Raw genomic sequence first — 15,123 nt, forward strand, 5'->3', positions numbered from 1 at the left:
GTACAAGGGACTCTGGCTATGATCTAAGCAATGGTTTATAACGCTGTACAATAATCTGCTTGCTCTGAGTTTCTGTATCTTGGCTAATGAATGCTTCATATCCTATATGTTTTCTTCACAACTTATATACTGTACCTGTACTGTCACCTTCAGGGACTTATGGGCAGAAAAAGAGCAAGGTCCCTTTGTTTTTCAATATTCCTGACAGGACAACCTTTATTACTTCTTCCAAAGTGTATCACCTCTTGCTCAACAGGAATAAATTCCTTCGGACCATTGCTTTGCCCATTTTACCAAATGATCAATAGCTTCCTGTTACCTAACACCATCCTCCTTTCTGTTTAGAAAACAACCAATTGCTGTGTCTTCTGCAAGCCTACCAATCATGCGTCCAACATTCATGTCCAAATCATTAATGTTGATGATTAACAGTGAGGATTGCAGCTCTGATTCTTATGGTGTGGGGAGTGGGGGGATTGAGGTGGAATGAAATTAGGAAGAGCTGATGCAAGGCTAAGTATTTAATATATCTGAAAAAAGTCTTCAGTGAGGGACTTCATAGATGATAATTAATGAAAAACAAGCCTTGTATCCTCTATTAAAGACAGTGTCTTCCATAGACAATGCATGCATTGATGAAAATCACAGTGATGTCCAGTCATATATTACATCCCATTGGATCTGTTGGTGCATGTCCTCGCATCATTATCAGATCCAGGTAGAATTGCCCATTAATGGCTTAAATTCTTCAATCGCAGTTTTTTTAGAAATCTGATTATAATCCCAATTACCACATGAGCAATATGTTACCTAACTGAATTTAAATTTTGATTGTTAAGATATTATAATAATAATAATTTCCACCTATGACTAGCAGAGATCGTAAATCACCTAAACAAACTATAAACCACATACCATGAAGATGCCTGAGTGAGTGCTATAATCCCTTCATCAGTAGCTGCTGTCCAACTGACATCCACAGAGGCTAGCTTGTGGCAAATAGCACTGGCATGGAGTAGAATTGAATCCCCTGTCAGCTTAGGTCCACTGCAGCATGAAACATACAGTTCCTGTGTTCGGAAATATTGTTATTACAATTGTATCAAAATCAACATAGCAGTCAAAACCTTCATTGTTGAAAGTATACCTTTGCATAGATTTACTTACATTAGACATACATTGTTTTGTAAGAGAAAATACTATTACGTAATGTGAAGAGTTCTGATAGTTGAGAGAGATTATGTTTAACTTGCCTGCCTCAAACTAACTGATGAGAATGGACACAATTTTGGAAGCTCATTCTGAGGAGGAATAAAGTAAAGTTGCTCACTTTTGCTTTCCTGAATGCTGCATCAGATTTCTAAATGAACAATGCACTCATGCACACTACCTCAATGTTGTTTTTTAATTTCCTGCTTGCTTTTTGCGTTACTTATTTAATTTATTTTTCTATATAGTATATTTGTTTTAATTTATAGTTTTTTATTATTGTGTATTGCAATGTATTGGTGCCCGAAACAACATATTTCATGACATTTGCCAATAATATTAAACCTGATTCTAATTCTGATATTTATTATCATCTTTGTAATCATATATTAGCTGAAATTACATACAGCTATGAGAAAAAGGATGCATTAGTGACTCAAGTTTAACAGACACTAGATATAAGTAAAATCTGCATGTAAACAGGTATAAAAAAATCCCAGAAACTTTATTGACCACATATACTCATATTACTTCTCAAAGTTGTCATCCCTACTTTGTTGTAAATAATGGGATTATCTCACTTAAATCTCCACTGACTCTGGTTGAGGATGGCATACAGTCATTCAATTGAGGTTATGAAAGTTGTTGTCTCAAGTTTACTTTACCAATAATTATTAAACACTGAATGTTATGTAGTAATTGTTGTGGTAGTTAATAGGTTATTCTTATGTCACTCAGTTAACCACTTCCACATTGGAGGAGTTCACATACCCGTAAAGCAGTGTTGTCAATAAAGATCAGTTGAATATCCTGCATGCTGCCATGCTTGTGTGTGCTCTGCACTACCCCTCATTAACGAACACAACAGTAATAGGTACTCTAAATGTATAGCATATTAAAACATGCTTTCAAACGGAGGGGCAGGTGGAGACACTCAAAGGAGGACATTGGGAGGGCTCATAAATGTGAAGAGCAAAATTCCAAAATTTCCAACTTCCAGATGCAACAAAGGAAAGGAAGATTGTTCGCTGTATATGGGAGGAAATTTTCATTAAGTGTTTCATAATCAATACCAATGAAAGAAAGGAGACCTTAGAAAAGTTTCCATGTCACATTATCAGAAAAGGTTAAAGATGAGGGAGGCAGCGTCAATGAACTGACACAACCTTTTCACTTCCTTATACACTCACTTGTGAATCAACATATTTTTCATCATCTAAGATAACCAGATTTTTGTGTTGGTGGTGTAGTTGCATCTGCACCATCCTTCAGGGCAAGAGGTCTAGGGCTCGAAACTATCTGGCTTCCTGCACGAGTCCCACCCGTACTAGGTTGAGCGTCGAGCTAGCAACTTGGCCTCATAAAACAGACAAACGCTAAAGAAATGGCAAAGGTGTTGCCTGATGTGCCAAATGAGGCACAGGAAGATTTATTTTAAGATAACTAGTAGCACCGGTGTCTTTAATAATGTACAGTGGTATAGATTTCACTAACAGTGAATCTTAATGCTGGTATTTGCCTAGAAATAAACTTTTTCAAGGTCATCTATTTTCCAAGAGGAGATCTCCCTGCCATTTTAACACATTTTTCACTGGTCAAATATATAATTTGGCAAGTATTTCTTAAGGTACCTGTCAATTCTTAATTTGAACAGGAAGAACTAGAATCTAGAAATAAGAGGAAACTTCTTTTGAGAAGAGTAAATTGCTGGAATAGCCATAGAAAATATCACAACAATCTGGTGCTGTGTAGTTTTAGATGGATCGTTGACATAGAGAATCTGTTAGAGAAATGAGAACACCCAGTTAACAACAATTATAAAGTAATAATCCTTGTATTACTCTCCTACTTAGAGCAATCCCACAGGAATTTCTATTCTATAGATAGCTACATTGTGTTCCATTCAAGAAGTATGCTGATGTAGAATCCTTACTATAGAAAAAGGAGGTGTTACCACCTTCTTCAGGAAATAAGGGTATGGACACTTCTTTTAAATCCCTATTTGATCTCTTAGTGACTTCTTTATTAAAGACGTGAAGGTTTTTTCCCCTACATCTTGTCTTTCAGAAGATTTCATAAACTGTGATGCCAAGATATGAACACATTTGTCCTGTGTGCAGAATCAGTGTTTTAGAAATGTTCATAAATGAAAAAAACAACTACTTTGTAACTTTCTAGGCTGTGCATATTCGCCAGATCTCTCTGTTCTTGCGCAAAGGTGTAACATTAAAAACTTTAAATCCATCGGGCATCATCAGATTCTTTCCTTCTTTCAGTAACCTAGGATTCATCCCATTAGACCAGGTGACTTATCCACTTTAAGTCCAGTTTGCCTTTCCAATTCATCAAATTTTCAGTCCAACCAGAATTTTAACTGCATCTTGCTACGTTGAGATGCAGAATGATTTAAACGCCATACCCATTGTCTCCACAGATTTCCTTTCTGCTTTACTCACCCTACCCTTTTCCCGCTAGTATGGCTGTAGAAATTTTCTGGATTTGTTACTATGTTTCTTTTCTTATCTATCTTTGTCTCTCTTATTTCCTTTTTAACTTAGACTCTTATCAGCATGAAGAGCTAGGAATATGTCATTCACTCTTTTTTCTGCTCTCTTATACTCACTATCTTTTCTATCATCCAGGGAACTTTGGTTTTAATTTTCTTGCACTTCTCCCTCATGTGAATATACCTTGACACACTGCACCATTTACGATTAGTTGATGATAGAATTTGTCTAACTATTGCTATGACTGTAGAAATGTTTCCTACTTTTAGAAGTTGCTTAAGTTGCAGAAGTTCACAAAAACTACGGTCAATGGCAATTTTTTTAAAATTCAGACCTCTGTAAAACCAAGTTTTCCCAAAAATAATTTTATCTGTAGGTTTTTTTCCCCCCACAGGTTACAGTATGTTTGGGAGAATGAGCAGAGGCATGGAAGATATAACAGAAAGATATAACAAATAACAGGAAGATGGAGATGGGAGAATAGCTATCAGCAAAAAGGCATATTCATCCTGGATGTTCAAAGAGCTATTTTCCCATCTAAATTACAATTTTTCAATGACTGATTGAAATCAGCATAGCAAGTTATAACAAGCTGCATTTATCAGCATTAAATTTCATCTGCCAACCATCTACTTATTCCATCAGCCTTAATAATCCTATAACTTCCTCATATTTGGACTTGGGTGCAAAACTGCCATTCTATTCTTCAGTCCAAATAAGCCCAGACATTAATTGCCTAGTTCTTTCATCTATCTTTCTCCATTCCTTCTGATTACCTTCACGAGAAGCAGTTCAGTCATAATTATCAGTACTTTACAGCAGGCAGCTATTAGAGGTGTCCTTTTTATAGTAATATGGGAATTTTAAATAACTCGCATTATTTACAATAACCAACCTTTGATCCAGGATACTGTTTTACTGCTTTGAAACAATTAAGGCTTTACGTTAAGAATATAAACCGTTAAGTTTCTTAGGACCTTGTTGCCCAGGGTTTCCAAAATACACTTACAAAATCTTTATATTTTCTGATGATTGCATTGAATTAGATTCAAGCCAAAACATTTCTTCGTATTCTGAAACAATATTTAAGATTAGCACACACTCAAGAGTAAATATGCATGAGCCTTATCACAATACACATACTAATGCTTAGTCAAACAAATGGAAACACACATTTATGCATCCTGTAAAACACTCTCTCATTGGAACCCTTAACCCTTAGCTGCTTAAGGTTCCTGAAAACATGAACATAGAGTCATAGAAAATTACAGCACTGATACAGGCTCTTCGATCCATCTAGTCCGTGTTGGACCTTTAAATTACCTAGACCCATTGACCCAGACCATAGCCCCCCATACACCTCCCATCCATGTACCCAACCAAACTTCTTTTAAACTCTGAAATCGAAATCACATTCACCTCTTGCACTGGCAGCTTATTCCACACTCTCACCAATCTGAGTGAAGAAACTTCCCCTCATGTTCCCCCTTAAACATTTCACCTTTCACTCTTAACCCATAACCTCTATCATAGTCACACCCAACCTTAGTGGAAAAAGCCTTGTTGCATTTACCCTATCTATACCCCTCTATCAAATCTTCGACGTTCAAAGGAATAAAGTGCTAACCTATTCAATCTTTGCTGATAGCTCAGGTCCTCCAGTCCCGCTAACAGCCTTGTAAATTTTCTCTGTACTTTCAATCTTATTTACATCTTTCCTGACCAAAACGACACACAATACTCCATATTAAGCCTCACCAATGTTTTATACAATTTCAACATAACATCCAAAGTCAATACTTTCAACTATGAAGGCCAATGCGTCAAAAGCTTTCTTATTAAACCTATCTATCTGTGATGCCACTTTCAATAAATTATGGATCTGTGTTCTCAGATCCTCTCGTTCTACCGCACTCCTCAGTGCCTTACCGCTGACTGTGTAAGACGGACCTGGTTGATCCTCCCAAAGTGCAACAGCTCACATTTGTCTGCATTAAGTTCCATTTGCCATTCTCAGGCCATTTTTCCAGCAGATCCAGATCTCACTGCAAGCTTTGATAGTCTTCCTTGCTGTCCACTACACCCCCAATCTTGCTGCCATCTGCAAATTTGCTAATACAGTTAACCACATTATCATCCAGATCATTGATAGAGATACAAACAACAGATCCAGCACCAATCCCTACAGCACTCCACTAATCACAGGCCTACAGTCAGAGAGGCAACTACCTACTACCACTCTCTAGCTTCTCCTGCAAAGCCAATGCCTAATCCAATTTACTACCTCATCTTGAATGCCAAGTGACTAAACCTTCTTGACCAACCACCCATACGGGACCTTGTCAAATGCCTTGCTGAAGTCCATATAGACAACAGCCTTACTTTCATCAACATTCCTGGTAACTTCCTCAAAATACATTAGAAGATTGGTTAGACACAACCTGCTAAAAAACAAAGCTGACTATACCTAATCAGTTCCTGTCTAACCCAATACCCATATATCTGGTCCTTTAAATGCCTTCCAATAACTTTCCCACTACTGATATCCGGCTCACCAGCCAATAATTGCTTGGTTTATTCTTAGAGCCTTTCTTAAACAGCAAAACAACATTAGCTATCCTCCATTCCTCCAGCACCTCACCTGTTGCTAAGGATGATTTAAATATCTCTGCTGGGCCCCCTGCAATTTCTGCACTTGCCTCCCATAGGGTCTGAGCACCTGATCAGGACCAGGGGGTTTGTGCACCTTTGCTTCAAGACAGCAAGCACCTCCTCCCCTGTGACCTGTATAGGGTCCATGACCTCGCTGCTGCTTTGTCTCACTTCTATAGACTCTGTGTCCATCTCCTGAGTAAATACAGACGCAAAGAAATCCATTTTAGATCTCCCCCATCTCTTTTGGCTCCACACATAGATTACCATTCTAATCTTCCAGAGGAAAAATTCTGTCCCTTGCAATCCTTTTGCTCTTAACATATCGTAGAAGCCGCAAATAATTCTATGAATCCCCTGATTGTCAATGGCCAGAGTACCTTTTCATTCTCTTGATCAAAGAGATACAAGTAGTTAGGTTTTGTCAAGAGATAGATAGGAGAAATTGGCCAGCTGGTGGTGTAGTGCCATCCACACCAGACTTCGAGGTGAGTGGTCCAGGGTTCAAATCACTCAGCTCCTTGCACACTTTCCATCCACGCTGGGTTGAGCATCAAGCTAGCAACACAGTCTCATAAAAAATAGACAAATTCTAAGGAAATAGCAAGGTTACCGCCCGATGTGCCACAAGGCACAGAGAGGGACAACAACAATATAGGGGATCTATCAAAACTTAGAAAGATGTCCTTCTGATTTTCAGTTAGTGGCTTCTTTTATTCCTTCTAATGCATCAGATGCTCAGTGCTGTTCTGTCACTTACTAGAAGTTCCTCATTGGTGATATCCAACTTTGTGCAATCTTGCTGAACCTTTCTCTAGTTCTAAAAGCAAAACTGAAGGTTTTCAATAGCATCTGTACATATTTATTTCAACAGAAGAAGTTGGTAAATTACTTGGAAGAATTGTTGTTTGTGAGGCCTGTTATTTCCACATGGGGGAACTCCCTGTGACTGTGAGGTGAAAGCAATGGAGTGGCTCAAGAGAATCTGTAGGCAATATGATGTACTCTGTTAGTATATTCAACATGGCTACTGCCGTGATTGCCACTTTTTGCGACCTACAGCACTGAAGGTTGCCCTCCCTCCTCATCATCTGTCCCAGAGGACTTCAGGAAAACAGCTGAGCTCCCTGCTTGGAGGGAGAGAGAGCTTAAAAGATGTGAACTGGAGCCAGTTGGCACATTTTGCATGCCACAGTCTCGAGAAGGCATTGGATTGTGCATAATTAGGCACTTGGCAAGGTCCAATAAAAAAAGTTAGGTTTAAATGGAGCGGCCATTGTGTGAGTGGGCCAGTGTTGGAGTGGGGAGTTGAGGCTTTGGCTCATCAAGGCTTCGCCAAGGAGAAGTGAAGGCCAAAGGTAGAGTTTTTTGTTATTTATTCTTTCTTTATTTCTGATTCCACAATTAGAGCAGTGGGGATGCCAGGCAGGATAGTGGACTGCTCCTTCTGCAGGGTATGAGAAGGCAGGGAGACCTTCAATATCTCTGATAACAACACCTGCAAGAAGGGCATGTTGACCATATTAAGGAGTAGGATAAACTCGGGACCATTCAGGAGGCTGAGCAGTTAACAGAGAGGACATAAAGTGAGGTAGTTACACCCAAGGTACAGAACATAGGTAACTGGGTGACCATCAGGAAGGGAAAGGGATAGGCAGCTGATAGCCCTGTGGTCGTTTCCCTCAACTACTGTTGACCGAATAACCTAACAGAGGAACGTCACAGCGGTCAGGTCTCTGGCATTGAATCGTGCTCTGTTGCTCAGAAGGGAAGGGGACAGAAGAGGTGAGATGTTGAATTAGGGGATTTGTTGGTTAGGGTAAAAGAAAGGAGGTTCTGTGGATGAGAATAAGACTCCCAGATGGTTTTTGCCTCCTGGGCGCCTGGGTCAGGGACATCTTGGACCGAGTCCACGACATTCTTAAGTGGGACGGTGAGCCAGAGGTTGTGGTTTACGTCGATATCGATGACTTGTGTAGGAGGGGTGACAAGATCCTGCAAAGTGAGTTCAGGGAGTTAGGTGTTAAGCTAAAGGACAAGACCTCCAAGGCTGTGATAACAGGATTGCTACCTATGTTATGTGCCAGTGAGGCCAAAAGTAAGATCATTGGGTGCTCTTCTAGAGAAGGAGGCACCTGTATACAAGGGATGATTTGCACCTGAACTAGAGAGGGACTAATATACTAGAAGGAAGGTTTTCTAGTGCTGCACAAAGGGTGGGGGTGGGGGGGGGATTAAACCAGAGTTACAGGTGGAGATAAGATCCAAAACACAGAACAGATAATGGAGTGGTTGTGGAGAAAGATGTTGTTAAGCCTACATACTAAGCCAGAAATTGAAAGGTCAAGCAAGGTTGGGCTAATGTTCTGAGCTGCGTACACTTCAATGCAAGGAGTATTGCAGGAAGGGTGGATGAAGTTAGAGCATGGATCAGCACATGGAAATATGACATTGTAGCCATTTGTGAGACTTGGTTGTAGGAGGGGGAAGGTAATGATCAGGGATTCCATTGTTTTAGGCATGATAGAGTGGGAGTAAATACAGGAGGAGGGGTGGCATTACTAGTCAGGGAAAAAGTCATGGCAATACTTAGTACAAGACAAACTGGAGAGCTCTAGTGAGGCTTTATAGGTAAAACTGAGGAATAAGAAAGGTATAACCATGTTAATGTGATTATGTAATACACCACCCAACAGTCTGCAAGATTCAGAGGAGCAAATTTGTAGAGAGATTGCAGACTGGTGTGAGAAGCATGTGGTTATTATAGCAGGTGATTTTAACTTTCCACATATTGACTAGGACTTCCATACTGTAAAATGGCTAGATGGGAAATAATTTGTTAAATGTGTTCAGGAAAGTTTCCTTAATCAGTACATAGAAGTCACAACTATAGAGAGCGTGATACTAGATCTCCTGTTAGGGAATGAGACTGGGTAAGTGGCAGAAGCTTGTATAGGGGATACTTTGCATCTAGTGATCATAATGCTATTAGTTTTAAGGGAATTATGCAAAAGGAAAAGACTGGACCTCAGGTTGAATTTCTAAATTGAGGAAAAGCCAAATTTGATGATATCAGAAAGGATCTGGCAAGTGTGGATTGGGACAAGTTGTTTTCTGGCAAAGGTGTACTTGGTAAGTAGGAGTGGAATTTTGAGAGTACAGAGATTGTACGTTCCTGTCAGAATAAAAGGCAAGAATAACAGGTTTAGGAAACATTGGTTTTCGAGAGTAATTGAGGCCTAAGAAAAAAAAAGTAGGTGCATAGCAGGTATAGGCAGGCAGGAACAAATGAGGCACTCGAAGAGTATACGGTAAGAAGGAAATCAGGAGGGCTAAAAGAAAACATGAGGTTGATCTAGCAGTCAAGGTGAAGGTGAATCCCAAGGGTTTCTACAAATATATTAGGAGCAAAAGGATTGCAAGGCACAAAACTGGAAGATCAGAGTGGTAATCTATGCATAGAGCCAAAATGGATGTTGCAGATCTTAAATGGATTTTTTGCATCTGTATTTACTCAGGAGATGGACACAAAGTCTATCGAAGTGAGACAATGCAGCAGAGAAGTCACAGTTCCTATACAGATTACAAAGAAGGAGGTGTTTGCTGTCTTGAGGCAAATTAGATTGAATAAATTCCCAGGACCTGACAATGTGTTCCCTCAGGCTCCGTGGGAGGCTAGTGCAGAAATTGGAGGGGACCAACAGAAATGTTTAATTCACCCCTAGCTACCAGTTGGGTGCCACAGGATTGGAGGATAGCTAATGTTGTTTCACTGTTTAAAAAAGGCTCTAAGAATAAACCAAGTAATTATAGGATGATGAGTCTGATATCAGTAGTGGAAAAGTTACTGGAAGTTATTCTAAAGGACCGGATATACTATTTGGATAGACAGGAACTGATCAAAAGTTCAAAGTTCGAAGCTATTTTGTTATCAAAGTAGATATATACCACCATATATAATCCTGAGATTTATTTTCTTGTGAGCATTTTCAATAAATTCATAATAGGATAATAACCATAATCATTGAAAGATTGCACCAACTAGGACATTCAACCAGTGTTCAAAAGACAAAAAACTGTGCAAATACAAAAAGAAAGAAATAATACTGAATAAATAAATAATAAACATTGAGAACATGAGATGAAGATCCCTGAAAGTGAGTCCATAGGTTGTGGGAACATTTCAATTAAAGGGCAAGTGAAGTTAAGTTAGTTATCCCCTTTGGCTTAGGGATACGCAACATGGCTTTGTGCATGGTAAGTTGTCTCTAACCAGTCTTATAGAGTTTATCGAGGAAGTTATCAGGAAAGTTGATGGAGCAAGGCAGTTGATGTTGTCTATGTGGACTTCATCAAGACTTTTGACAAGATCCCACATGGGAGGCTGTTCAAAAAGGTCAATTGCTTAGCATGCAAATGAAGTAGTAAATTGGATTAAACATTGTCTTCACAGGAGAAGCAATAGAGTGGTTGGAGATGGTTGCCTCTCTAATTGGAGGCCAATGACGAGTTGAGTGTTGCAGAGATCGGTATGGATCTATTATTGTTTCTCATCTATATCAAAGACCTGGATGATAATGTGGTAAACTGGAGCAGCAAATTTGACCACCAAGATTAGAGGTCTAGTGGACAGGGAGGAAGGCTATCAGAGTTTGCAGTGGGATCTGCATCAGCTGGTAAAATGGGCTGAAAAGTGGCAGATGGAATTTAATGTAGACAAGTGTCAGACGTTGCACTTCAGTAGGACCAACCAGGGTAGGTCTTAGCAGTGAGTGATAGGACACTGAAAAGTGTGATAAAACAGAGGGATGTAGGAATGCATAACCATAATTCCTTGAAAGTGGCATCACAGACAGATAGGTCATAACAAAAGCTTTTGGCACATTGGTTTCATAAATAAACGTATTGAGTACTGGAGTTGGGATGTTATGTTGAAATTGTATATGATGCTGGTGAGGCATAATTTGGAGAATTGCGTTCAGTCCTGGTCACCCACCTCCAGGAAAGATGTAAATAAGATTGAAAGAGAGCAGAGAAAATGTACAAGTATGTTGCCAGGACTTGAGGACCTAAGTTACAGGGAAAGGTTGAAATAGGTTAGGACACTATTCCCTAGGACATAGAAGTTTAAGAGGAGATTTGATAGATGTATACTAAATCATGAGAGGTATAGATATGGTGAATGCAAGCAGGCTTTTAACACTGAGGTTGGGTGGGACCACAACTAGAGCTCATGGGTTAAGGGTGAAAGGTGAAATATTTAAGGGGAACATGAGGGGCATCTTCTTCACTCAGAGCATGGCGAGAGTGCGGAATGAGCTGCCAGTGCAAATGGTGGATGCAGGATTGATTTCAACATTTAAGAGAAATTTGGATAGGTACATGGACGATAGGAGTCTGGAGGGCAATGGTCTGGATGCAGGTCGATGATACTAGGCAGATTAATTGGTTGGCACAGACTAGATGGGCTGAAGGGTCTGTTTCAGTGCTGTATTGTTCTATGACTCTAACTCTAAGATGAAGACAAATGAAATCCTGTCCAGTGAGTGGTAGGGCTTGCACCAAGAGTGGATGAAAAACCAAAGTACTGCTTTGAGCAACCTGATGGCATTCTCCTCCCAGCTCCTAACTGTTGTGAGGCTGTCACCATGGTAGCATGCAGCTGCATTCCTGAGCCTGGATAAAGATCAGAATCTAGGAAATGAGAAGCTGTTCCTTACTTTCCAAGGCCTAACGCTCAGGTTGGTGAAGTGCTTGAGACGGGGTCAGCATTGTAATTTGCCTAAGACTAGGAAAGGTGAGCAAGGCCCCGATCAAGAAAGTTCATCTTATGCCTAAATGCTACCTTATAACACAGGGAGAGTGGAGTCAGGTGTGGAAAATTTATGAAAAGTTAATGCTTCCAAGTTGCAAATATGCAGTAACATATTATTTATTTATTTCTTGTACCTGCACAATGCAAACATTCCTTTCTGTGGGAAAAGAGTCTATCTTACATTGTGTGTCATCTTTGAAGAGCTATTGAAAAGTTCAAATGGTGAAAATGTAATGTTACTAATGATTGATACACAGCTATGACAGAACAAAGTTTGAGATATTCTGTTTTTTGTCCCACATCAAATAACACTGTGATCAGCTAATGGCTTACAGATGAATGGTGCCATTCGAATGCCTGTACAAAGTTTGCCTTCATATGATTAATTATATAGGCTTCTGGCAGTATGAAATAAATGTCATCTCTTCCCTCAGAGGCTCAACAAACAGGCACTTCTTCTTTTTTCCCAAACCAAAAGCTATGGATAGACCAGGAGATTCATAGTCTACTCAGGGCTAGATATGTGGCACTCAAGACCAGTGATCCAGAACCATACAAGAAGTCCAGGATGACCTACAGAATGTTATCTTAAGCATGAAAAAACAATTCTGAATGAGGTTAGAGACAGAATCTGATGCACAGCGGCTCTGGCAGTGTTTGCAGCCATTACTTACTACAAAGTGAAACCCAACATCATCAATGGCCGTGATATTTCACTCCCAACGCTTTTTATGCACACTTCGAAAGGGAGAATGAAACTACACCTGTGCAAATCCCTGCAGCATCTAGTGACCCTGTGATCTCTGTTTTGGAGGCTACAGTTAGAGCATCTTTCAAGAGGGTGAACCCCAGCAAGCCATCAAGCCCTGATGGTGTACCTGGTGTGGCTCTAAAAACCTGCGCCAACTAAATCGTGGAAATGTTCTAGGATATCTTCAATGTACCACTGCTTCAGTCAGAGTTTCCCACCTAAACAATTATTACCCAGTGGCTCTCACATCCACTGTGATGAAGTGCTTGGAGAGGTTGGTCATGGCCAGAATCAACTCCTGCCTAAGCAAGGACCCTGGGCCCTCAGCAAGGTGCTTATCAGCATAACAGGTCTACAGTGAATGCAATATTACTGACTCTCCACTTGGTCTTGGGATCACCTGGACAATAGTAATACCTAAGACAGGCTGCTGTTTATTGACTACAGCTCAGTATTTAACACCATCATACTCTCAGCTATAATCAACAAGCTCCAAAACCTGGGCCTCCATACCTCCCTCTGCTACTGGATCCTTGACTTCCTAATCAGGAGACCACAGTCTGTGTGGATCAGAAAAAACATTTTCTTGCTGACAATCAACATTGGAGCACCCCAAGGATGTGTGCATAGCCCACTGCTCAACTCTCTCTACATGCGCGATAGGGTGGCTAGGCACAGTTCACAGTATAAATTTGCCAATGACACAACTATTGTTGGCAGAAATTCAGATGGTTCAGATGGTGAGTTGGAGGCATACAGGAGCAAGGCGGTTCAGCTGGTTTGGTGGTGTCGCAACAACAACCTTCAATGTAAGACCATTGAATGTGGACTTCAGGAAGGGGATGTCAAGGAAACACACACCAATCCTCATCAAGGGATCAGAAGTGAAAAGGGTGAGTAGTTTCAAGTTTCTGGTTGTCAGCATCTCTGAAGATCTATCCTGGGCCCAACATATTGATGCTATTACAAAGAAGGCACAGCAGCAGCTATATTTCAAAAGGATTTTAAGAAGAATTGTTATGTCACTAAAAACACTCAGAAATTTGTACAGATGTACCATGTACTATAGATGTAGCTTTTTACCATTGTAAAAGCTACAAAAGCCTCAGGACTCACACCACCAGGTTCAAGAACAGTTACTACTCCTCCACTATCAGGCTCTTGAACAAAAATGGATAACTACAGTCATCTATTGAGAGTTAAGAAATGGCAAGGGTAAAAGGACCCTAATGGCAGGCCTCCAAACAGCAGCCAGGATGTAGATTACAAATTACAGCAGGAGATAGAAAAGTTGTGTCAGAAGGGCAATGTCATGATAATCGTTGGGGATTTTAACATGAAAGTGGATTCGGAAAACTAGGCCAGCCACTGGACCTCAAGAGAGAGAATTTGTAGAATGCCTAAGGGATGGCTTTTTAGAACAGCTTGTTGTTGAGCCCACTAGGGATCAGCTGTGCTGGATTGGGTGTTGTGCAATGATCTTGAGGTGATAAGAGAGCTTAAGGTTAAGGAACCCATAGGGAACAGTGATTGCAATATGATTGAGTTCACTTTGAAATTTGAGAAGGAGAAACTAAATTCCAATGTGTCGATATTTCAGTGGGATAACGGAAATTACAATGGCATGAGTTTTGTGCACTTTATATAGTCCTGTGCAGGTCTGTAGTCTAGTGCAGCTTTATGTTGGTTTACGTAGTCTAGTGTAGCCTTGTGCTGTCTCACATAGTCTAGTATAGTTTTGTGTTGTTTCATGTAGCACCAGGGTCCTGGAGGAATGCTGTTCATTTTTACCATGTACTGTACCAGCAGCCTATGGTCGATATGACAATAGACTTGACTTGACTTGACGTGATGAGAGGGGAACTGGCCAAAGTTGACTGGAAAGGGGCACTAGCAGGAAGGGCAGCAGAGTAGCAATGGCAGGAGTTTCTGTGAAAAATGAGGGAAGTGCAAGACAGATATATTCTGAAAAAGAAGAAATTTTCAAATGGAAGAAGGACACTACCGTGGCGGACAAGAGAAGTTAGAGCCAAAGTAAAAGCAAAATAGAGGGCATACAAGGAAGCCAAAGCTAGTGGGAAGATATAGGACCAATAGAAAATGACACTGGAGATATTATAATGAAAGATGCAGAGTTGGCAGAGGAACCGAATGCATATTTTACAGCAGTCTTCACAGTGGAGGACATC

General features: G+C 40.3%; 1 protein-coding gene across 1 annotated transcript in view; it reads right to left on the bottom strand.

The window, feature by feature from the left end:
• LOC140740979 (uncharacterized) overlaps window positions 1-15,123 on the bottom strand; it is a 109,103-nt gene that overhangs the window by 52,760 nt on the left and 41,220 nt on the right. Inside the window, exon 7 of the mRNA XM_073070621.1 lies at window positions 916-1,070. Coding sequence (XP_072926722.1) covers window positions 916-1,070 — 155 coding nt within the window. The remainder of the gene's footprint in view (window positions 1-915; window positions 1,071-15,123) is intronic.

This window comes from Hemitrygon akajei, chromosome 2 (assembly GCF_048418815.1).
Source record: "Hemitrygon akajei chromosome 2, sHemAka1.3, whole genome shotgun sequence".
NCBI lineage: Eukaryota > Metazoa > Chordata > Chondrichthyes > Myliobatiformes > Dasyatidae > Hemitrygon > Hemitrygon akajei.